We start from the raw sequence: 25,867 nt of genomic DNA on the forward strand, positions 1-25,867 counted from the left end.
GTATTTCTTCTATGAATCATTTGTTCGTGTTCTTTGACAGTTCTCCTATTGGATCTCTTATGCTTTTAAATTTTTAACTGATTTCCGTATTGAGGATTATCAGTCCTTTGTCATAAGAATAACTTTAGCTTAAAAGAAAATGTTTTAAGACTTACCTCCAGTTCCTAGAACCTTCAGGAGCTCAAAATTTTCAATCCCCACCTTCTCTGCATGTCCTGTTAAATTAGCTAAAAAAAGAAAGAGAAAAAAATAATTAAGGGGATCAGCAACAGGAGGGCGCCCAAGGGGGCTTCTGAAATACCAGCAATGTTTTATCACTTGACTTGTGTGGTTAAGCAAAGGTTCACTTTATAAATATTTGTTAAACAAAAAGCTATGTTTTGTGCAATTTTCCGTATGTTATATATTACAGGAAAACTTTTTTTAGAATTTAGTAGCTACATATCATTTGTACCTAAGGTTAACATAAAAATAAGGTGTTAATAGACTCACTACTGATCAAGATAATATGAAATAAACACAAATTCCAACATGCAGCTAGATACGCAGAATAAAGAAAACTAGACATATTTACGCAATGTATTCATTTATTTAACATATTTATTGAGTGTCTACTAAATATCATCCCCAGCATCTAGCTAGGTTCTAATTCCATCTCTTTTTTTTAAAAGATTTATTTTGTTTATTTTAGAAAGCGGGGTGGGGGGCCTGGGTGGCTCAGTCAATTAGGCATCTGCCTCCAGCTCAGTCATGATCCCAGGGTCCTGGGATCCAGCCCCACATCAGGCTCCCTGCTCAGCAGAGAGACTGCTTCTCCCTCTCCCTCTGCCCCTTCCTCAGCTCATACTCTCTCTCTCTCGCCTTCATCTACTTTCTCTCTAAAATAAATAAATAAAAATCTTAAAAAAAAGGGGGGGGGGAGAGAAAGACAGAACATGAGCAGAAGGAGAGGCAGAGGGAGAGGATCCCAAGCAGACTCTGCACAGAGCGCAGAGCCCCATGCAGGGTTCAATTTCACCACCCTGAGATCATGACCTGAGCCAAAATCAGGATTTGGATGCTTAACTGACTGAGCCACCCAGGTGCCCCTTTACTCCCATTTCTGCCAATAAACACCTGCACACCATATAGCCTGCATTAGTCATCTGACTACCCTGTGTCTCAGTTCCCTTGTCTCTGAAATGAAAGCACTGGTCTCAATAAAGTATAAGATCTCTGCCAGCTCTAAAATTTGTTTAAAAAGTGTAAACTCTTTAAAGGCATATTCTGTCCTAAACAAACAAAATTAGAATATCTTATAAACCATAAGTAATTACATATTACTTCTGAACTATATTCCATTGATTCTGATCCTATCCTACAAGATGTTAATAGATGTTATATCTGGAGGAAAACATGCTAAACTTGAAATGGTTGGCTTAAACAAAGTTAATCAGGTTTCTTTACTGCTGAACTTCACAGATTCCACACCATGAAAATCTGCATGTGAATCTTCAAAACCGAGATACTATACTTGTCAAGTTTATTGGATCACAAAATTATTTTTTATGGTAATACCTATTAAGTCAACCAGCATTCTGTAGATGTAGTTAAGGCAGGCTTAGCTCAAATCCTAGTTCTACCACTTAAAAGCCATCCGACCTTAAATTAATTACTTAACTTCTGTGTCTCAGGTCCCTTCTCATGTGAAATGAGGATAATAAAAATACCTGCCCACAAAGCATACTGATGTCTGTAATTTGCTTTGAAAAGCATTGAAAAAATAAGATGGATTAATGGATGAATATAGGTATGGATAGACAGATATGTGATAAAGCCAACAGATAAAATGTTAATTACAGAATCTAGATAGTGAGTGTAAGGGTGTTCGGCATGTAATTCTTCCAAATTCTCTGTATATTTGAAAATATAGCATAATAAAACGGCAGAAAATAAAATACCTACCTCACAGGGTTGTGATGAGGACTCAGTGAGTTAAATTTATACAGAGCTTGCTATATGCCTTAACTAAGTGTTACTATAAGTGTCTGTAAGTAAATAATGCTCTGGGAACACAACTTGAGAAAATCAGACCCAAATAGGAACTTCTAGAATTAAAAGTTTCAGGGAGGTAAGTGATTTCAGTGTCCTTTCATTTTTTTAAAGCATTTTATTTATTTATTCATAGAGACACAGAGAGAGAGAGGCAGAGACAGAGGCAGAGGGAGAAGCAGGCTCCATGCAGGGAGCCTGATGTGGGACTCGATCCTGGGTCTCTGGGATCACCCCTGGGCTGGAGGCGGCGCTAAACCCTCTGAGCCACCAAGGCTGCCCTCAGTGGCCTTCCAAAGTTTAACTAAATCCGTAGTTAAAATTTTTTTAAATGTGGTCAAATTCACATAATATAAATTTCCCACCTTAGCCACTTTTAAGTGTACAATACAGTGGTGTTAATTATACGTTCTATGTTTCAAAAAAAAATTATACGTTCTATGTTTGCAATAGATCTCTGAACTTTTCTAATGTTCCAAAAAAAAACTATACTCCCTGAATTTTATTAACAATTTAATGTAACTGCTGAGATGGCTGGATTTGGGCCTACCATTTTATTATTTGTTTTTAACTTTTTTTAAGTTTTATTTATTTAAAGTAATCTCCATACCCAACATGGGGCTTGAACTCATGGCCCCAAGATCAAGTTACATGCTCTTCCAACCAAGGCAGCCAGGGGCCCCTTAACTTGTCTTTTCTATTGTTTGTTCCCATGTTCCATATTTTCTGACTTAAAACAACAACAACAAAACACTGAAATGCTTTTTAGAATTTCATTTCAATTTTCACAGTGGTATTTTAGCTCTACTTCTTTGCATTACTAGTATAGTTGTTGCCCTAAGGATTACAGTATACTTCTTTAATTACTTACAGTCCTCTTATAATTACTACTGTACCATTTCCCTACAAATATAGAAACTTTGCAATCATTCTTTCTGGAATACTGATACATATATTATATGGAGTTAATACCTTCTATACATGCTATATATGAACAACTTATATAATACGATTTATAAAGAAAGAAGACAGAGACTTTCTCATTTCTATAGATATTTCTCAATTTTGATGATCTTTCTTATCTCTTCCAAGAATCCAAAATTTCATCCGGTGTAAGTTTTCCTCGCCTGAAAGAACTTCTTTTGACATCTATGGTAGTGCAGAATTCTCTGGAGTTTTCTTTTATCTGAAAAAGTCTTTCTTGCCTTATGTTTTTTCATTGAGCTATATTCTATAAAACTCACCCTTTTAAAGGGTATCTGTCCAAGGTTTTTAGTCTATTTACAGATTGTGTCACTGTCACCACTAACAAATTCTGGAATCCTCTTCATTTCTGAAGGATATTGTCCTTTGACAAAGAATTCCAGGATAAGGTTTTTCTTTTCTTCCAGCACTTTAACCATGCTCTTCCACTCTCTTTTAGCCTCCATGGTTTCCGAGGGGAAGTCAGTCATTAAATGGATCATTGCTCCTCTATTTGAAATGTATCATTTTTCTAGTGTTGCTTTCAACATTTATCTTTGGCTTTCCAAAATTTTGCCATGATGTGTCTTGACATGTACTTCTTTGGGTTCAGTCAGCCTGGTATTCACTGAGTATCTTATAAGTTTCTGTTTTTCAACAAATTTGGGGAATTTCTGCTTTAACTTTTCAAAAATGTTTTTCTATCCCATTCTCTCTAACCTCTGAGGTTCCATTTACGTGCATGTTGTATTATTTAAATCAACCAAAAAGGTCCTTGAGACTCATTTTTTGTCCCAATATGTTTTCTTTCTGTTCTTCAAATTAATTTCTATTGCTCCATCTTCAAGTTCATGTACTTTTCCTTCTGTACCTCTATTCAACTGTTAAATCCATCTACTGAATTTTTATTTCAAATGTAGTATCTTTTAATTTTAGAACTTCCATTTGGTTCTCTTCCATTGTTTCTATTTATCTGATAGGATTTCTTGTTTTATTAGTCACTGAGAGCATGACATTTTATTTCACTGAGGATATTCTAACAGTTGCTTTTAAAATATTGTCTGCTACTGCAAATATTTCATTCATCTCAGGATAGGACTCAGCTGATTTCTTCCTCTTCAGAAAATTTCCATTTTCTTGATTCTCCATATATGGGGTTAATTATGGACTGTAGAAATGTTAATGTGAAGACTAAAGATTGTTATTTTTTCCTCCAGTGAGTTCTTTTGTTTAGCTGGCAAATATCTTGGGTTGGCTTGAACTATAAACTCTTTCTTAGGAGGCAGCTCCAGCTCAGTTTAGATTTTTTGTCTTCAGCTGGGCTGTTCTGAGTCCACTGTACTCATACATGGCTCAGAGATTAGGAAGAGATGTATGCTCACAAAATGTGAGGACTCTTCCTCCCCTGGCTCTTCTTCTTCTGGGATTTCTCTACTATCTTCAGAGAAGCAGGGTTCTCTGGTTTCAGTTTTCTAGTCTCCCCGGCCAGAGAGACTATTGTTTTTCCACCAGTCTCCAGAGTACAGACTGTACTTAGCCTGAAGCTAAAATCAGTGAAAAGGCAAAGTTACTTCTTATAGCTCCCTTCCTTCCCTCCTCCAACTGTGTACTCCCCAGTGGAATCTATCTGCTTCTGTTCACTCTCAAGAGCCTTAAATAGTTGCTTTTTAACATTAAATCCAGGTTTTACAGTTGTTTTCTACAAAGGAATTCTCTAGTAGGGGGTCTTTTTTCTGAAATTACAAGAAACAAAAGTCTTCATATTGTAGACAGGATGAAGGGGAGCAGAATATGCCACCCCCAAATGTGCCACTTTGGCATGCTGATTCTTTTGAATTAAAGTTACTTAAGAAACAGCCAGAGAAAGAAAAGAAAAACAGACCTCCTCTTCTTGCCCCCCATCCCCACCTGCCCAGGAAAGCAGGAAATAAATCTCTCATTTGAAACGTACCTTCCCTGTACCAGGAGGATAAAAGGCATCCTTATTACCAGAAATAAGAGATTTGGGGCCCAGAAAGCTATGTAAACAAACTTTGTTACTTCCTCACTAATTTTCTACCCCAAACCCAAACCCTTCTATCTTGTCAATTTTCACAAAACTACCTGCTTTGGTGACTTCTTTGAGTCTCTTATTTCTATAGGCTCCTGTACATACAAAATTAAATGTTTTTTCTCCCGTTAATTCGTGTTGTCAATTTAACTATTAGGCCAGCCAAAGAACCTAGAAGAAGGGAAAGGTTCTTCTCCCCTGCAATTACAAAGTTTTTACTTTACTACTCTAGTAAGTTAACTTCAAAAAGTAAAATAAAATTAAAAAGGTGATTTAAACTCATTTTAGGGTTCTTGAACTTAATATATTTTACATTACATATTTTACATTACATCTGATAGGCAAAGTAAGTAATCAGACATCCTGTATCAAGATTTAGGCATGGGGAGAATTTATTAGTTATAAAGATCTTTTTCATCATGTTAACAACAAAACACATAAAAACAAATGGTAGGGCAGCCCTGGTGGCTCAGCGGTTAAGTGCCGCCTTCAGTCCAGGGGTTGATCCTAGAGACCGGGGATCGAGTCCCACATCGGGCTCCCTACATGCAGCCTGCTTCTCCCTCTGCCTGTGTCTCTGCCCCTCTCTCTGTGTCTCTCATGAATGGATAAATAAAATCTTTTTAAAAAATGGTAAAGAGAATATTATTTAGAATCCTAAGCACTGACAAACACATATTTGAGCATGTGAGTCTAGGTGTCTAAATGGTTCTCATTTCTATGCTATTACTTGTCATTATAATTAGAAGTCTTTGAACATGAAAGTCTAAAAATAAACTATATTTCTCTTAAATTGTTAACCTCAGATCAAGAGCTCAAACTTCCCAGGAACACCATCAACATTTATTAGAACAAGACCTAAAATATTTACACATCGTATTTCACCTTGGAGGTGAAGTAAACATCAGTCAATTACAGAAATCTGCATTTCTGAGTCATTACATGCCTTAGTGAAGTCCCAGATGCACACTGATCAGATGGTGAGGAGCTACTCACGCCTGGGGCCAGACTGTGCCAGAAGGAAGCCTTTACAAGTGAGAAACAGAACTGTCCATTGTTTTCCTCCATATGTGAAAATAAATGGCACTTTATTGTGGTTGCAGGAGCTCCTTCTCCTGTGCCAGGCATACCTCTGCCCACCTCCTGTCTAGTCCTCTCCAGAGGTAAGAGAAGCTACTACTCTAATCACTCAAGAATCTAAAATCCTAACAGGGCACAATTAGCAGTATATGGGGTCACTGTGTTCAAATAACGGTCTCTACACAAGGTCTGTTTTACTGCCTCAAACTCTTGGCCTAGCCTGACCCACTAGGGCCCAATGGCTATTCTCTTGCACCTCTCCTTCACTATACAGCAGTTCCTCGTTATCCACAGCTTCACCTTCTGCAGGTTCAGTGACCTGCGCTCTTAGTGACCTGCAGTTCGCCATGGGTCAGGGGCAGATGATCCTTCTGCTAATGCATTCTCAGAAGGCCAGCTGTGGCCTCACACTCTGTCCCAATGCCTACATCACTCACCTCACCTCGGCTCATCACGAAAGCATTTTATTATCTCACCATCATCACAAGAAAGGTGGATTCAGTACCATAAGACAGTCTGAGAGAGAGATCATATTCACACCACTTTTATTATAGTATATTGTAACTGTCCTGATTATTAGTTATTGTTAATCTCTTACTGTGCTTAATTCATAAATTAAATTTTATCATAGGAATGCATGCAGAGGAAAATGCATGGTACAGAGGAGGTTTGGTACTATGCACGGTTTTGGGTATCTGCTGGGGGTCTTGGAACATCTCTCTCATGGATAAGGCGGGGGAGGTACTGTATACTGTAGTCGACAAAGCAGATTCAGAGGTTCTTTGGGACTTGGTGTTCACTGACTAGTTTGTTCTCCCCCTCCCCCCCCATTTTCTAATTCACACACATCTAACATACTGGTCCCAATATGGTGACTAGATGAGGCTGGGAGGGAAGGAATCCAGACTTAGGCCTTAAGCCTGAACCACTTGCACCAAGGCATCTCTAAGGAGTTGCCTTAGAGTGATGAGCTGGAAGTTTGCACGGCCTTTACCAATGCGGCACTCTGAGTCCCACTGGCTGCTCCTCACAGACAACTCAGCTCCCTCATGACTCTCCAGGGCTAAGAGTGTACTGGCTGGGCACTTTGGGCATTTCTGAATTTCTGGCTGTAAAACTTGGCACCAACACCTTACCCTCAGCTCCTAATTCCCAACTAAAAGGATTACCTCCTTTCCACAGAAACAAGTCTTGTGAAGACTCTTTACAAATATATAAAATAACAAAGGGTATCAACAAACATAGACTGGACCTATTTATATTTAGTTGGTTCATAATAGTATTGCCAAGTCAGTTGTTTTTATCTGGCAGCTATTTTGATGCCTACACCTCATGAGTTGTTAAATATTAGTAAGCACGGGCTAAAAGAAAGTATTTTTAAGCTTTTCAAAGTCTATATTAGGCCTCTCTCTACAGTTCATCAGCTTAGACAGCATTTATAGTTTTTACATTAATGCATTATTCAGTTTATTCATTTGTGTGAACAGTTGTAATGCTTTCATAAAGTAGTTTTCACCATTTTTTTTAATTAAAATATCAGAAACTACCCCATTGAAAATCCTTCACTTCTTCATTAGTGTTATTATCCTTTAATGTGTACCTCCTGGTTAGGAAATCACTTTTAAAACTGATTTTCACAAGTTCTTTAATAAGAAGTCAATGGATCTTTTAAAACTGCCAAAACTCAAATGAATTTCAATGTTTAACAGATTCTCTTTAGATATCAGTCTGAATTATTAATAGCTCTTAAAAGAAAAATCTTGTCTTACACAATGAATATAATGTACTTGGTTTCTTTTTTTTTTAAGACTTTATTTATTTATTCATGAGAGACACAGAGAGAGAGGGGCAGAGACACAGGCAGAGGAAGAAGCAGGCTCCATGTAGGGAGCCCAACATGGGACTCATCCTGGGTCTCCAGGATCACACCCTGGGCTGAAGGCGGTGCTAAACCGCTGAGCCACCCCGGCTGCCCTGTACTTGGTTTCTGACACTACAACTGGATTCCTTTGGCTCATCGAATAATAATATGGTTATGTGTTGTGTAGAAAAATATGGCCGATGTAATTTTTTAAATAATAAATTTAGAAAAACCAGATAACTGTCTTTTCTCCCAACTTTAAATAACTTTGTTGTTTGTTATACTATTATCATAAAATAATACTGGTTTGTGGCTTTAAAAAAATAGACAATATAAATAAACCTTAAGTAGACCCTGAAAATCTCCCATATCCCCACCAAAGATTACTATTGTTATTCCTTGGCATATTCTTCCAGGATTTGAGCCATAAATCTATGAATGATAAATGGCTTCTTAACCCAACTTTCTAGGCAATTCTACTACCGAATGTAATTTATAATGCATATTATTTATGACCATTTCTTTGTAAGTTGAGATGTTTAAGCCAGAACTTCCCAATCTTATGGAGGAAAAAAATCAGGAAAAACACATTTTTCATTTTGTTGCCATAGTTTCTGCTAAGCTGCATAAATGTAATTGCTCAGAGCATGTGCTGAAATCATTTGATTAGATCCAATAATTCACTTGTGTTAAAGCTAAGAAAAGGCTTAATTTAAAGCACTTTTACAATTAAAGTAGAAATAAGGAAAAGTAATAATGCTTCTGAAGCCATTTAAAGACAGTTGTTGGTATATGAGTGAGATACTCATAAACCAGATTTTATTCAACAGATTAATTATTTCTTAAATTTGCAATAAGCTACAAGAAATAAAATTTATAAGATTATGGAGTCTATGGACAATAAGGGGAATATCACTATCATGTGAAACTACTTAAAAATGTTCATTGAGAATACAAATTCTCATTTACTCATTTAACAAATATTCACTGAGTACCTACAGACACCAAAGCCAGCTGTTAGGTCTTTAAGAAACACAGGATTTGAAAATGCAAGAAAGGCTAGGGAATTCTGGGCTAGAAAAATATCTGGAGAAAAGGCATAAGTGAGAATAAATACTTCCCTAGTACAGAATAAGAAGAGGATTGTTCTAATTAGCTATGATGGGCTTATGTTGGAAAAATAGCAAAAATATCACATCAAATAAGTTCCCCAAACTAGATGATTCAAAACCTAGCCTGCCAGACTAATTAGCTTGAACTGAATCCATAAGCAGTAATGGCTCTTGACAAGATGAAAGTAAGGTTTTAGAAAATTACTTTGGCAGCGGTATGCCATGTGGATAGCAAGCAAGGGAAGACAAAAGCTAAAAGAGGGAGAGGTTAATGCAATCAATTGGATGTGTGCTAACAAGAATCTGGTCTGGGTAGAAACTAGAATAAAAAAGGCAGGAATGAGCCTAAGAATCACTGAAAAATGTTCAGTTCAAGAAACACTTGCTGAATACCTGACTTGGATGCTGAGACCACAAATGCAAACAGGATAGGGTCCCCACGTTCAAAGATAGATAAATTCAACTTTTATCCCCCCCATTGGCCCATACCTAGAGTACAAGAAATGGGGTGCTGGGTGGTTCAGTTAGGTTAATGTCAGACTCTTGATTTTGGCTCAGGTGGTGATCTCAGGGTCCTGGGATCGAACCCCATGTAGGGCTCCTTTCTCAGTGCAGAGTCTGCTTCTCTCCCTCTCCCTCTGCCCCTCCTCTCACTTGCACACACGTGCTCTCTCTCTGAAATAAATAAATCTTTAAAAAAAAAAAAAAGGTACAAGACACGAAAGTCTGGTAAATGGTAGTGTTGTCAACGAATATTGTTGCAAGGGGAAGTTGAAAAGGAAGGTTGAAAGGGGAAGTTTTGGGGTTTCAACACTGATTTTGAAGTGATGGCAGGGCATCCCAAAAAGGCTGCCGTGTAGACAGTTCTAGACAAGGAAATGAAGTTTGGCAGAGACAGCATGCTGATGGGGTTTAGAACATGCTACCTGCCAAACATGGCACTTTGGCACATTGACTATTTGAAACTGAAGGAATCAGAAAATCGACATCAGGTACAGGAAAGGAGTTTCTGACCTCCCCATGAAGCAAATCATAAAACTCTCCAAGAGGCACCCTCGCTATACCCAGAGAAAGGAGCTTGCCTATCTCTGGACAGAGGACACAGGGAAGAGTCTGAACAAACAGGCCTTACTAAGTTCTCCCAGGTTACATGTACACTGTATCTTTGTCCTCTCATACCCATTCTACAACCTTCCACCCCATCAAACCTAACATGAAAATGCTCCAGTTTGTCTCCTGGGTTTTCATTTCCTTATGTAGGAAGAGGCTCTCATGTCACAGAAAAGTTGCTACATAAAATTGTTAATCTGTCTTTTGTTACAGGAATCCCAGAAAACTTAGAAGGGCAGAAAGGGAAAAAGTTATTAAGAGAAGAGCAAATGCTTTAAGAAGAAAGCCCTTGGGAGACTACATGGAAAGAAGAGCAGATCTTGATGAAGACCAGAAGTTCGGATGCAGAAAGAGCCAGAGAAAAGTTGAAAAAATGAACAGCGGATAGAATCCAAAGAAAGAATGCCAACACTACTCCCCCCCAACCCCCATCCCACCACCAATTACCAATGAAGTCAAATGTGGTAGAATGGGAAATATATATTTGGTCTTTGTCCAGGTTCCCAGCACGCAGCTCCTAGAAGCTTAGGACTCTCCAGAGTGGTATGAGTGTCTTTTGTATGCTGAGATGACTGGAGGCTAAGGGGACCCAGATATCTTCAGGATGGGGGCTGGCTGCTAGAAAGACCTAGAAGACTCAGCTTCACCGCCCCCACCACCCCTGCGCCTCCTTCCGGGAAAGGAGAGGGGCTAGGGATTAAGTTAATAACCAAGGCCAGTGATTTAACCAGCCATGCCTATATCAAGAAACCTCCAGGAAAAACCCCTGAACAGTGATTCTGAAAGGTTCGGGTTGGTACACACACAGAGGTGCTGAGGTGGGATGGTGGTGCTCCCTGATAGGACATGGAAGTCCCACATTCCCTCCCCCTACTATCAATAACTTGCCCTAAGAATCTCTTCCACTTGGCTGTTCCAGAGTCATAGTTTTACCCTCAAATCTAGGTTGGGAGGTCAGGGTATATGGATATGGATGGAGATGAATAAATAAAATAACATCCTTAAAAACAACGGATATAAATAATTCATTTAAAGATATGAAAGGACGGAATAGAGTGAAAATGGGAAAGAATCATATGAAATATTTTTCCAACTTAGCAGTCAGATGAGAGAGAGGGTTGGAAGTGATAAATAATGGGATCTAGACAGAAAGAGTTAGAAGAAAGAATTAAAAGACAGTGAAGAATAAGGATATGTAAAGGATGGAAAAAAAGATTATATACAGCCTTTCTACTGGACACAAATGGTCTCCGAAGGGAGTATCTGAGAAGCAGTGCAATTGAAGCAAGAGTAAAACACCTCAGAAATAAGCATGGCTAAAATACACAGGGGGATGAAATAAGATCTATAAAAATCACCTTATGAGATAAAATCACTATAACAGCATAGAACTTGATCTATGCAAATCAAAACAAACTAAAATATTTAGAGAATGGATAACAAAAGGTAGACTGGAAAAAATGAAAGCTAAAAAACAGAATGCCAAGTTGGGTGATGTGTTTCTAGCATTTTCCAAGGGACAACCTGATTACCAGCTTCAAATGTCAGGTCCCCTAGGAAGCAACACCTCTAACCTGGAGATGGCCTTACTATGCTCCTAAGCCTTTCACTCATAAAGCACTCAGCCAATTTCCTTTTTTTTTTTTTTAAGAATTTATTTATTTATTCATGAGAGACAGAGAAAGAGAGAGAGAGAGGCAGAGACACAGGCAGAGGGAGAAGCAGGCTCCATGCAGGGAGCCCGATGTGGGACTCCATCCCAGGTCTCCAGGATCAGGCCCTGCGCTGAAGGTGGCGCTAAACTGCTGAGCCACCCAGGCTGCCCCTTTTTTCTAATTCCATACTCAGCAACCAATCCAACTTTAACCTGAGATTCTTACCCCAAAGGAAAAAATGCACTAATCAAGCAAACACAAGTGTTTCATGTAATTGCTCATGTGTCATTCTAAAATGGTAAGGTATCATCTGGGTTGATATATCAGTCTTTTGAGATTGTAATCATAGCTATCTGTATGAAATCGGGGCATGAAAAAGAAATGCAATTAACAGAACAATCCAGCATTGAACCCTATTTGTCACCATCGAGGAACACCTCATTAACAGCAGTATACACAAGACACTGCGGCAGTGTACTGTGACCTTGTCAACAGTTTTGTGACTGTTTTCATCTCAGAAGAAAAGGAGAACAATTACAGAAAGCAGCGTTGTGAGAGTCAGCTGTGAGTGCAGTAGGAAGTAGGGAAAGAGCTTGCCGCAGCTGAAACCGAAATAATTAAACTACAATTTATTATAAATCTGTGATCTACAGAACATCAACTTAGGAAGCTTAAACACTACACTCTTGTCTACAAAAATACTTGTCCAACTTTCAGGCTCTTAATAGGTTTGTCTTCCTGAGACATTATCGCATCAATTAAATAAAAGGGGGAGGGGACAAAGCTTAACAAGTTAATAAAAAAGTTCCTGTTTTTTTTGGTAAAGAAAGGAGTTTCAGTCCTGCCTCAAATTCCCTATTCTTCAATGATCTGTTTCACCTTCCCCTTTCTAGCACCTTCAATTTTAACATCAACATTAATCTCTAATTTCCAAGTACTGGTGTGAATAAGAACACAGCACATTACTGTAGACATTTTCCTCTTTTTAAAACTCTTCTTCTCTCATGACCTGTAACAGAGAAAGCCTCCAAGGCGGGCGATTATAACCCCACCATGCTCATAGGAGCTACTCTCATTCCGTACATTCATTTCCAGTCTTTTCTCATGTATGGATCCTAGTTACTAGCTGGGGCTTGCTTGCCAGCTCTGTACGCTAAAGGGACTCAAATGGGCAGAGTCACAGCCTGTGCTGGTCCAGAGCCCCCTCTGAGGTCCCTCAGGCATCACCTCTATTCTGCACCACACGAATCCAGACACAACACTGAGTTCACCTCTGAGTTCTATAAAAGGCAGGAACAAAACCTGAACACATGCAGAAACCATTCCTTAGTATAAGAGACTTCGGGGAAGATTTCCAGAGAAAGGCAGAGGATTGGTACATATGGCAACAACTAAAGGGGACCTGAAAGTAGCAACAGTCCTAATTTCTTTCTTTTTTTTTTTTTTTTTTTTTTTTTTTAATGATAGTAACAGAGAGAGAGAAAGAGAGGCAGAGACACAGGCAGAGGGAGAAGGAGGCCCCATGCACCAGGAGCCCGACGTGGGATTCGATCCCGGGTCTCCAGGATTGCGCCCTGGGCCAAAGGCAGGCGCCAAACCGCTGCGCCACCCAGGGATCCCAACAGTCCTAATTTCCCACCATCTTCTAGCCTGGAGGGAGGAGGCCTTTATCTCACCTATTCCCTGGCCTTGCAATGCTCTTTTGACTTTCCTCCTTTTCTCTCTCTCCTTCCCTCTTAGGAGCAAAAACCAACAAACTGGTCCCCTTGTCTTCTGTCAAGCAGCTTCCTCCACTCCTGACCTCTCAGCCCTAACTAACATCCATACTCACACCCCTAAGTGGGCTTGATATCAAGACAATGCCCCCAGGGTAGTTCCCTCCATACAAGGAATCCTGGTGCCCACTGCTGTGATAATACATTTTTCTTCTCCCTGCCTGTACTGTAGGCTTTATGTGGTCATTATACTCTACATTTAACTACAGAGTCTACTGACTGAGCAAATCCAGTATTGTGCAAATCAGAGGCAATACTGGAGCAGACATACTCCCTGATGCCAAGCAGGGCAGGGTCCAGGGGAGGCACCCAGGCAAGTGAGGAAGCCCAACGTACAACCACTACCAAAGAGGTAAGAGGCAGAGTACCAAGAGGGCATCTTGCCACATCTGAAGGTTTGGGGAAGTGAGGTACAGATGGGGAGGGGGAAAAAGCCTATTCATCAGAAAAAAACACATAAAAGCACCAAGATGACAGAGAACATGGCATACCTGAGAATCTGCAATTAGTGCAGACAGGCAAATGCAAAAGAAGGAAAGGGCAAGAAAGCACAGCGAGATGCAAGGCAGGAACCAGTTCATGGAGACTCCGATTTGAAAAGGTCTATATTTTGTTCCAAAAGCAATAGGAGCCAGTGAAAGATTTTAAACTGTGGATTAAGATAATCATTTCTGTACCTGAGAAACACCAACGTCTATATTTTGTTCCAAAAGCAATAGGAGCCAGTGAAAGATTTTAAACTGTGGATTAAGATAATCATTTCTGTACCTGAGAAACACCAGCAGCAACAGTAGCAGGAGCATGGACAATGAATTAGAAAGGAATTCACATGAAGACACCAAAGCCAACACACAGGTTGATGCAATGGTTGAGGCCAGAAATAATAAAGGCTACACTTAGGCACTGAAATTAGGAAAAGAAAAAAAAAGGGAATTCCTTAATATTCATTAATACTGCTAGGCACAAAGTGAAAACATCGGAAATTACTAAAATCATGAAATTCGGAGTAGCTGTGGCACAATCTCTTCAATTCAAAATGACAATCCTTAGGTGACCCATGAAATCATAAAGTGCAGATCCCTGGGTGGCTCAGTGGTTTGGCACCTGCCTTTGGCCCAGGGCACGATCCTGGAGTCCCGGGATCGAGTCCCATGTTGGGCTCCCGGCATGGAGCCTACTTCTCCCTCCTCCTGTGTCTCTGCCTCTCTCTCTCTCTCTCTCTCTCTATGTCTATCATAAATAAATAAATAAATCTTTAAAAAAAAAGAAATCATAAAGCGCTTGGAACAGAGGACAAGACATATTTTCAAAGTGTTGTATATGAACCCTATTCATTTGCTAAAACTCAGAACTGTATGTCAAGGGTGAATTCTACTGTATGTAAATCATGCCTCGATACAAAAATACAAGAGCTGTAAAGAACCATGAAAGTATCTTTTTGTTTGGGGTTTTTTTTCCCCATGAAAATATTTTTTAAACATGGATGTTATAAATCTTGAAGATTTTCAGATTTAACAAGAATTTTCTTGATGTTTACATGGTTATTATTTTACACACATATCTGCTTATCAAAGGGAATGCTTGCTTTTTAGAAAAGCCACATATTTTCTAATAGCAATATAAAGTTTCTAAGACTTATTTTTCAAGATGCACACATTTTTGGGACATCTTATGCCACATCATCCAAGCAACTTGTTCTTCGATTTTATAAAAATAGATTATTTATTAATGCATTATTCTTAAATGTTACAAGTTTTTCTGTCCTTGCTGTAACAGCATGTGATTTGATAACATATCATTATTTATATATGCAGATGTGTGTATGGGTGTATATAGATTTGGTGAACATAAACTTTGTGAATTAAAAATAAGTATGTGAAAGGTCTGTGGGATTTCCAAATGAAGATGATCAATGGACAGTAAAAAATTTTACTGTGGTAAATTATTTGAGAATTCACAAATATTGTAAAACATACAGCTTTACAAGAATAGTCAACTTGAATACTTCATTTCCTGGCCATGTCCTATGACTGAACTTAGTACACACAAAAATGTGAAGAAAACTAATTAAGGAAACAATATATATAGCACATCAAAAGGATTGTGAAGTTTTAGAAGACTTTTTTTTTTTAAGATTTTATTTATTTATTCATAGAGACACAGAAAGAGAGAGAAAGGCAGAGACACAGGCAGAGGGAGAAGCAGGCTCCATGCAGGGAGCCCGACGTGGGACTCGATCCCAGGTCTCCAGGATCACACTCCAGGCTGCAGGCAGCACTAAACCACTGTGCCACTGGGGCTGCCTGAAGTTTTTAGAAGACTTACTTAAGAGGTAAGCTCCCTCAGTATTAGTTTATGACTTACTACTAGTTTATCAATCATTAACTCTCTGACAGTTTAAAGACAACCCCTCTTTGAACCTGAATCTGGATAAAGACCAGAGCTACACTCCTGACACTTTGTATGGCCTTCCTTATATTCTTAAGGTATACCTTCATTTGCGGTAGAAGTCATGTTGTAGTATTTTGGCAAGCAAAACATTAGATAACTTACAAATGATAAAAACTTAAATCATCACAGCAAAGTAAACACTCCAGATTTCAAAGTGCCACGGAAATATTTATTTTGGTATCTGTTGACATATTTTAAATTGTACCTTCTGTGCAAAATATGAAGTAGTTTTCAAACGGTCCAAAGTAATATTCCCAAGAGTCAGATTTCAATTTGATGTAAGAAAATACAGCAGCACTTTGTCCTTCCTAAGCCATAACCTCATTTTTCCACTGCAATTCTATTGTCGCCTCTACGCCTGATTCTATTGTGAGAAAGAACTTTATCAACACCCTTTCCTTTTTCTAGTTTCCAGACTACATGCTGCTAATAGTGCCAATTTGGTTTCTATCAGCACTTAAATGCAGCTGCCTTGAATCAAATCAGTTTGTGATAATATGTGCCTAGAGCTAGAAATGTTCATAGGGGCTATTGCCAACTTGTTTTTCAAGAACAGTTCTACAAAAAAAAAAAAAAAAAAAAAAAAAAACAGTTCTACTTTCAAAAATGTTAATTTTAGTGGACTACCAAATTTAATGCGGATGAACACTGGGGACTGAAGAAACTAAATTCCTCCCGTCTTACCCATCCTTCCTCTCCTATTTCAGTTTTAACTATTTTCTCCACCACAACCATCCTCTGACACCAAGCCTGCAATTCAGAAGAAAAGGTCAAGGAGTGCTCTGGAAGGACTTTGGGGCAATAGAGCTCTACAGGACCATGCTCCCCTACTGTCCCCTCCTTTTCTTATTTCAAACATGAAGTGTGTAACCCATTCCCCTGAAACCAAGTCAAGCAATTAACGCCTCTGATTTTATGACAAAGGTATGAGCACAATGGTGTTGCCCTATAATAAGTCATAGAGCTTTTGTACCTCTTAAACACTATTATAGTGCTCCGTAGTCACTTAAATTTTTAATTTTATTTGAAAATTATTTTATCTTTTTTTAAGATTTTATTTATTCGTGAGAGATAGAGAGAGAGAGAGAGAGAGAGAGAGAGAGAGGCAGAGACACAGGCAGAGGGAGAAGCAGGCTCCATGCAGGGAGCCCAGTGCGGGACTCGATCCCGGGTCCCCAGGATCCCACCCTGGGCTGAAGGTGGCGCTAAACCACTGAGCCACCCAGGCTGTCCTGAAAATGATTTTAAAATCTAAAATTGCTAATGGACAACTCTCATATTCAGAATCACCAATTTTTAAAATTCTCACACATACGCACATACTCTCACACATAAGACTTATTTTTTCTGCTCTATTCAGAGTAGTTTCATGCATCCTGGCCCCTTATCATGCATCCTGGCCCCTTGTATATTTCAGTATGTATCTCCTAAAAATGCTTTTAAATAGCCTCACTATAGTTATCAAGTTCAAAAAATTTAACATTGATAAAATATTTTAATCTATGGTCCCTATTCTGATTTGTCAACTGTCTAATGTTCTTTGTGATAGTTAATTTTATGTGTCAACTTGGCAGGACTATATAGTGCCCAGATACATGGTCAAATATTATTGAGTGCTTCTATGAGGGTATTTTTGGATAAGACTAGTATTTCATTGGTAGACTTTGAGTAAAGCAGATTGTCCTCCATAAAGTAAGGTGTTTAGAGGAGACTCCATCATCAAATAGAAATGGTACACCTGAGATCGGGGCTGAACAGGGCCTGAAAGCAAACAAGTCATGTGAACAAGTGACACAAATGCCTGTGGGCCCCACTCCCAGCACACCACCTTCACTCTCCCAGCCTGCACCTGTGGCCTCATGGGGAGTTCCCTAAGATCAGCTAATGGAAAAAGATGACCCAGGCCTGGTTACAGATGGTTCTACACAACGTGCAGCCACCACCTGAATGTGGACAATTACAATACCACAGCTCTTCCGAGGATATTCCTGAAGGACTGGGAAGGCACCATGTGACCAGTTATAGAAATGAAGATCCCAAGTATCATGGATATGTCTTCCTTATTTTGTCATTAATGTGTGTATGTGCCTGTGTGTTTGTGTGTGTGTGTGTGTGTGTGTGTGTGTAAAATAAATATCTTTGTTCTCTCCCCTCTCTTATTCCCTTATCATGTAATATATGATGAACTGACTTTATATCACAGCATTTAACTTACGAGATGGATATCAAGGAGAATAAACACTCAAGAACTGTGAGTCCTCTTCTGCAAAAATGGCTAGTGTTTTCTGCTGTACACAGGGTGGCTGAATCATGTAAACTGCAAGTTTGACCTTGTTATTGTCTTTACTTGGAAGTATTTAAGGAGATACATTGCGGGGGGGGCCGCCTGGGTGGCTCAGTCAGTTAAGCATCTGCTTTTGGCTCAGGTCATGATCTCAGGGTCCTGAGTTTGAGCCCTGAATTGGGCTCCCTGCTGAGTGGGGAGCATACTTCTCCTTCCCTCTGCCCCTCCCTCTGCTCATGCTCTCTCTCTCAAATAAATAAACAAAATCTTTAAGAAAAATAAGGAGATGCATATGGATATTTGGTCAAACAATAAAACATTACTCTGGGTGTTTCTATTATGGTGTTTTTGAATAACACTCAAATCTATGGACTTAAAGCAGACTGTCCTCCACAATGTGGATGGGCCTCATATGATCAGCTGAAAGGGTAAACAGAACACAGAGACCAGTCTTTCCTGAGGAAGAGAATTCTCCAGCACACTGCCTTCAGACTAGAATTGGACCATCAGTTCCCCTTAGTCTCGAGCCTGCTGGTCCACCGTTGCAGATTTTGGATTTGCTAGCCTCCAGAATTACACGAGCCTATTTATTATTCCCTATAATAAATCTCTTTACACACACACACTTTCTATTGATTTTGTTTTTCTGGAGAACTTCAACTAACACATCCTTCCATAGCACTTTCTCCTTGAGTATAACATCCAGTATACAATCACATACCACATTTATTTTGTCATGTCTCTTTAGATTTATTTTATCTGGAAGACTTCCTCAACCTTGGTCTTTTATAACTGATGTTTTTGAAGCACAGAGATCATTGTTTTTTGTTTATTTAAACAGAATTTTGTTTGACTGAAGTCTGCTCACAATTCAGGTCACCAGCTGGAGTACTACCTAAGTGATGTGTGCCTTTCAGAGTTATCACAACCAAAAGTATACAAAATATCAATTTATCCCATAATGATGATGTTGGTTTTACTGATTTATTTTTTATTTACTTACTTCATTTATTGTACTAAATAGGCTCCATACCCTATGTGGGGCTCGAACTCACAACCCTGAGATCAAGAGTCACATGCTCTACTGGCTAAGTAGTTTTGATCACCCAGTCAAGGTGCTGTCTGGGTTTTTGTGTATATAGGTACTAATTTACCCCCTATAAATTTGTGGAGAGACACTATAAGGCCATTAATATTTCCTGTTCCTCATCACACTCCCACACTTAGATTTAGCATCCATTGATGATTCTTGCCTAAACCAATCTTTTATATGGATACAAAATAATAATTTTTTTTAATAATTTTTTGTAATAATAATTTTCTACCGCTTCCACTTCTTCTATGTTTATCAGTTAGCATTGTACTGTGAGAAAACTACTCATGGATTACCATTTTTTTCAGTGCATTAAAATTCATTCCTGTCCTTAATATTTTGCTGCACAAATTAACCCAGATTTGGTCTGTGGAAGCATCTTCAAGCTGGCTTCCATGTCCTGACATGACCCCTTCATTTATTTTCTTCCTTCCTTCCTTTTTAGCATTTCTTTGCTTCCTCTTACAAGCCGACTTAATTCCTTTTAAGGGTAAATGTTATTAGGAGCCAAGATCTGAGTGCCAGGTGTGTGCACTGCTACTGGGAGATCTTGTCTTCTAGGCCTTTTCCTGTACAGAGCTAGGAAATGTATATTTATGCCATTTTATATATATTTAAATCTTTTGTATATATATACTTAATATTGTACATGGACTTATGTTGTACATGGACTTATACTATATACACATGTGGTATATGTGTTTCAAAATACTGTAAGAGATGTCTCATTCAGTTTGTTTACAATTTTCTAATGTAGAAAATTATTTGTATATGAAATTATTTGACCTTAATCTTATTTACTGGTTTATCTGAAGTGAACCAAAAGGCATATGGCCAACTCACCCAGAAAAATAAAAACATGATAAGTACAAGAGTAACGATGAAACCCACATGTTATAATGTTGGACCCACAGAATGTGAGGTATACCAACAACATCCATGTCTCTAGATGGTCTGCCAGGCCATTACTAAGCCACTTCCCACCAAACCACCTATATGCTCACCTCCCTGTATCCAAGAAATATCAGAATGTCAGCAACTAGAGGATACTTGGTGGGGAAGATGAAGCAGAAAAAGAGGATGGGCAATCTGAGGAGTCACATCCTACACCCCTTTCCCACCACCGTTTTAGCTTGGAAATAAACACTTAAATTTGAGAATATTTACATGGTTTGCATGGTTTCTTAGTTCTGCTTCTGGGTGTTTCATCATGAAAAACTTGATTTTTGCTGTGACCTTAAGTAAAATGGAAATCGAATCTAAAATTGGGAACAAACATGTACACATACTTATGCTCTAAGGGTTCTTACGCAATATAAATTACAGAGAGTTATATACACAATGTAATTTCAGGCTTACATGCTGTTCTTTTATGTGCAGTCCCATCTTGTTTCAGTCTCAACTCTATAAATAAATATTATGGGCTCATCATCAGTCCTTTTCCCCAGTATGTTTCGATGGAACTCACTGTCCAGCAGATTCTGCAGGAAGACCACTTGTGTGGGGCATTCTCTGAGTTCTTGCATACTCAAAACCTTTTCTATAGCCTCAATCCTGAAGGCAATTGGCTGAATATAATTCTTGGTTTTGCACTTCCTTTCCTTAAATTGTTTTTTTTTTTAAGTTGCTCCAAGTTACCTTGCTGTGCATGTTGCTTTTGAAAAGTCTGGTATCAGCTAATTATCCTACCACTGTGCAATTTATTTGATCTTTTGGCCCAAAGCTCTGAGAACCTGTTTAATCTTTAAAGTCTAATAGTAGTTCTAGGATATGTCTTAGAGCTGATCACTATGGGAGCCAATCATTATATCATCAATTTTTCCCATCACCCACTGGTCATTTCAGTGTGTAGACTCAAGTCTTTTACTTTTGGAATTACATTTCTCAGTTTATTTTTCTTCTTTAAAAACTCCAGTTGTACATACTACACCTTCTTTGTCCTCCATTTCAACTATCTTATCTCTGACCTTTTTTCTTTCTTTCTTTATCTAACTTTTAGCAATTTGTTTATCTGCTTTTCTCCAATGCCCCTTACTCATTTTCATTAGAATCTATTCTTCCTTGGTGTCTTTGTTATTTAATCTTCATTCTGATATGATTCTTTTCCTTCTTTTTTTTTTTTTTCTAAATGTGTTCAACTCTCATTGCTAAGTTTTTGGAGGCTCCCCCACCCCATCCATTTCTTATTTAGTTTTTAAATATCTGATTTTCTTCAACATCACTTAGTGCTTTTCTAAGGATATTTATTCATTTGGGAGGATTGTACTCCTGTGTTTCTTCTGCATAACAGCTGAACTTAGGAGAGGCTGCATCAGCTGGAATCTCTAATTTGCATTTTCTATTTTCTTTTTATAATAGTTTTTGTATTCTTTTCTTTTTTTCTATTTTTAGGTCTTTGGTGTAAGGGTTCCTAGTGGTATAAAAGGAGCCTATCAGTTTAGTGGGGTTCACTTTGTTTAATGGGTGACAGGAAGGCACAGGTGGGTATCTTGTTTCTGTAAGGTCTGTAACTTTCTCCTTTTCTTTCTTTCTTTCTCTTCACTGGCCACATCCATAAGATGCTCACATCTTCCTTATTTATTCTCCTCTAGAAACAATTCTTTAACAATGCCACTTCTGATCCTGCTCGCTTTCAAGCTTTTCCTTGGCCAAAAGCTGTAAGATACCAAGTCCCAAGGTTGGGAATCAGCATTTTGTGGCACACTGTTGACATTCTCTAAGGGTGATTTTTGCCTGTGTTTCACCTCAGTTTTCTGTGCCTCTCTCTTCTTTTTTAGAGACTCTTTTAAGACTGCCCTCTCCCACTCTATCTATGCCCCACAGGATTCCTGTAGTAAGAGCTCTGCCAGAATTTGGTGTGGTTTTCCTCCCCTACTTAGATATAATCTGAAGAGTATGGTATTCCTCATCTCCCAGAAAAGCTGATGATATGGGTCACAGGTGGTTTTATATCAGCTTCTAATTAATATTATGGGGGTCTTGGGGAGGGATTATATGTAGAGATTTAGAATCAAGCAACTGTCATTATCTTTCAAATCTAAAAGATCTATCCTTGCTCATGGTTAAAGTATCATTTCTGAAGCCCTCTCCTCTATAACCCCCACGAAAATCCTCAAGGCAACTAGGAAGTTTCCAGCTTGATCTGGGAGTTTCTTAAACTTAGGTGTTTCAAAAGTTAAAAACTTAGGTGTTTCAAAAGTTAAAAACCCTCCAATTCATCCCCACCTGACCCTCAATGGAAAGCTAAATGTTATAATCCTTTTTGTTTTTTTTTTAAAAAAAAAGTATATTCTTTGTAGCTTTGTAGTCTTAAAAAATTCTGAAAACTTCATATAAGATTTTCCCTACAGGAGGTTTAATCACTCAGAATCATCTAAATTATATTACAGTAACATATCCCAAAATTTCAGTGACTCATCTCAACAAGTGCCTTCCTTAATGCCCATCACCCATTTAGCCCATCCTCCACCTTTCTCCCCTCCAGCAACCCTCAGTGTGTTCTCTATAGTAAAGAGTCTCTTATGGTTTGTTTCCCTGTCTTTTTTTTCCCCCTTCCCTCATGTTCATCTGTTTTTTTTAAAATTTTTTTTTAATTTTTATTTATTTATGATAGTCACAGAGAGAGAGAGAGAGAGGCAGAGACATAGGCAGAGGGAGAAGCAGGCTCCATGCACCGGGAGCCTGACGTGGGATTCGATCCCAGGTCTCCAGGATCGCGCCCTGGGCCAAAGGCAGGCGCCAAACCGCTGCGCCACCCAGGGATCCCTCTTCATCTGTTTTGTTTCTTAAATTCCACTTGAGTGAAATCATAGGGTATTTGTCTTTCTCTGACTTATTTCACTTAGCACAATACACCCTAGCTCCATCTACACTGTTGCAAATGGCAAGATTTCATTCTTCTGATGGCTGAGTAGTATTCCATTGTGTGTGTGTATACACATCTTTATCCCTTCATCAGTCAATGGGCACTTGGGCTCTCTCCACAGTTTGGCTATTGTTGATAATGCTGCTATATAAACATCAGGGTACAAATGCTCCTTTGAACCTGTATATTTGTATCCTTTCGGTAAATATCCCATAGTGCAATTACTGGGTCATAAGGTAGTTCTATTTTTAATTTTTGAGGACCCTCCATACTGTTTTCCAGAGTGGCTGTTGCACCAGTTTACATTCCCACCAACAGTATAAGGAAATTCCCCCTTTTTCTGCATCCTCACCAACATTTATTGTTTTATTTGTTGTTAAATTTTAGCCATTCTGACAAGTGTCATACTAGCAATTAAATCCACAAGGCCAGGCAGCCTGGGTGGCTCAGTGGTTTAGCACTGCCTTCGGTCCAGGGCGTGATCCTGGAGACCCAGGATCGAGTTCCACATCAGGCTCCCTGCATGAAGCCTGCTTCTCCTTCTGCCTGTGTCTCTGCCTCTCTCTCTCTCTCTCTCTCTCTCTGTGTGTGTCTCTCATGAATAAATAAAATCTTAAAAAAAAAAAACTCCACAAGGCCTGAAGTCTTACATGTGACCTCTGATCAACTTCATTGGCCTGAACTAGTCACACCACTCCACCCAGCTACAAATAGACCTGCCTGCCAGCAGGAGAACCAGAAATCCCTAATATAGAAACTGCATCTTAAAACTAAAGTATGAAAAAAAAAAAAAACAAACTAAAGTATGCTAAATAATTGTTAACAGCAATAAGAAAATGTACGTCTTAGCATTTGAAAATTGATTCAATACTACAACCAAAGAAATTGTGATCTAATGATATTCAAATGACAGCAGTAAATCAAATAAGCCTGTCAAATACATGTAATATTTTAGTTGGCCAAATGATAGAAATTAAAATGCTTTAATCAGATTTCCCCTTAAACAAATTTAGCGATTACCAAAGCAAGCCTATTGCCAGCTTTAAATTGTGGAAGATAATTGTATCCATAATACACTTCCGGAGAGAATTACATAAGTTTTAATAAAGAGAACCACTAATATATATATATATATATACACACACACACACACACACACACACACATAAGCTTACATTTATATACCCAGAGGTATTTATCTACATATATATATAGATGTTATTAATTACTTGTTTAACTTATATATCAGCACAGCTGAAAGGGTGGTAAACGCAAAAGAAGATATTTAATTTTGGATTTGCAGTAGTTCTTAATTTGGGCTGTGTATCAGGAAGATAAACAGGCAACTTCTAAAGTATCTACAAGGAATGCTTGGGTGGCTCAGCATGTGAGAATCTGCCTTTGGCTCTGGGCGTAATCCCAGGGTCCTGGGATCGAGTCCCACATCAGGCTCCCCACAGGAGGCCTGCTTCTCTGTCTGCCTGTGTCTTTGTCTCTCTCTGTTCTCTCATGAATAAATATATAAATAAAACTATTTTTTAAAAAGTATCTATAATATCTAGACGATAATAAGTTTATAAGCATAAACATTTTTTATAAGTCAAGGACATCCATGATGAAAGAAGATTAACCACAGAGAGATTTTTTCTTTCTTTGCTATGTACCTGCAAAAGGGAGCTTTAAAGGAATATTACAATAATTAAAAATTGAATACCCAAAAACTCTTTGTGGGAAGTTACATAAAAAATTCAATTCTGCCTTCCTGTTATTTGCTTAATTATTGCCTTCCGTTTCAATAGCTATTAAAATGAAGATGAAAAACATACTAGTTTTTAAAAAGGGCTTTCCGGGGGCTCCTGGTGGCTCAATCAGTTAAGTGCCCAACTCTTGATTTTGGCTAGGGTCATGATCTTGCCAAAATCATGACCCTAGCCATTTTGGCCAGGCTTGGAGTTGTGGGATCAGGCTCCACATGGCACTCCATGCTCAGCAGGGAGTCTGCTTAGAATCTTTCTCCTTCTCCCTGTGCCCCTCCCCTCAACCTCGCATTCTATAAAATAAATAAATCCTTTAAAAAAATTAAAATATACAAAAAGAAGGGTTTTCCACTTTGCTAAGCTGCCCTTACTTATGATATTGAAATCGACTCCCCAAAATGGAGAATAAAAAGATATTAAGATTTCAAATTAGAAAGGGTAGCAACTGGGCGACAACTAAGCAAAAGCATACCTATAAAAATCTCATCCTAATTAAAAAATTAAAACCCCGAATACACTTTGAAACATTTATTCTACAAATATTTAACTACTTCTAATTACACATAGCATTCCAGAACAGTAGGGGCTTAGAGTCTCACTGTGTAGGTTACAATCCAGACCTTTCTATATCCTAGTCCTTCAAAAAAACTGCTCCCAAACAAGGTAAACAAGAAACAGAAACACACTCTACAATTAATAATGCCCAAAGAATTCTATAATCCTACAAGGTGTGAGGATGGAAAACATTTGAAAGAATGGTAGGGTGCCTGCGTGGCTCAG

General features: G+C 38.5%; 1 protein-coding gene across 3 annotated transcripts in view; it reads right to left on the bottom strand.

The window, feature by feature from the left end:
* Positions 1-25,867, bottom strand: part of RPS6KA5 (ribosomal protein S6 kinase A5) — a 171,402-nt gene that overhangs the window by 118,852 nt on the left and 26,683 nt on the right. For 2 of the 3 annotated variants that reach the window (XM_072839684.1, XM_072839686.1), the window contains exon 2: positions 156-227. The exons of the other annotated variant lie outside the window; for it this stretch is intronic. In XM_072839684.1, the coding sequence (XP_072695785.1) occupies positions 156-227 (72 nt within the window). The remainder of the gene's footprint in view (positions 1-155; positions 228-25,867) is intronic. 3 annotated transcript variants of the gene reach the window in all.

This window comes from Canis lupus, chromosome 9, assembly GCF_048164855.1.
Source record: "Canis lupus baileyi chromosome 9, mCanLup2.hap1, whole genome shotgun sequence".
NCBI lineage: Eukaryota > Metazoa > Chordata > Mammalia > Carnivora > Canidae > Canis > Canis lupus.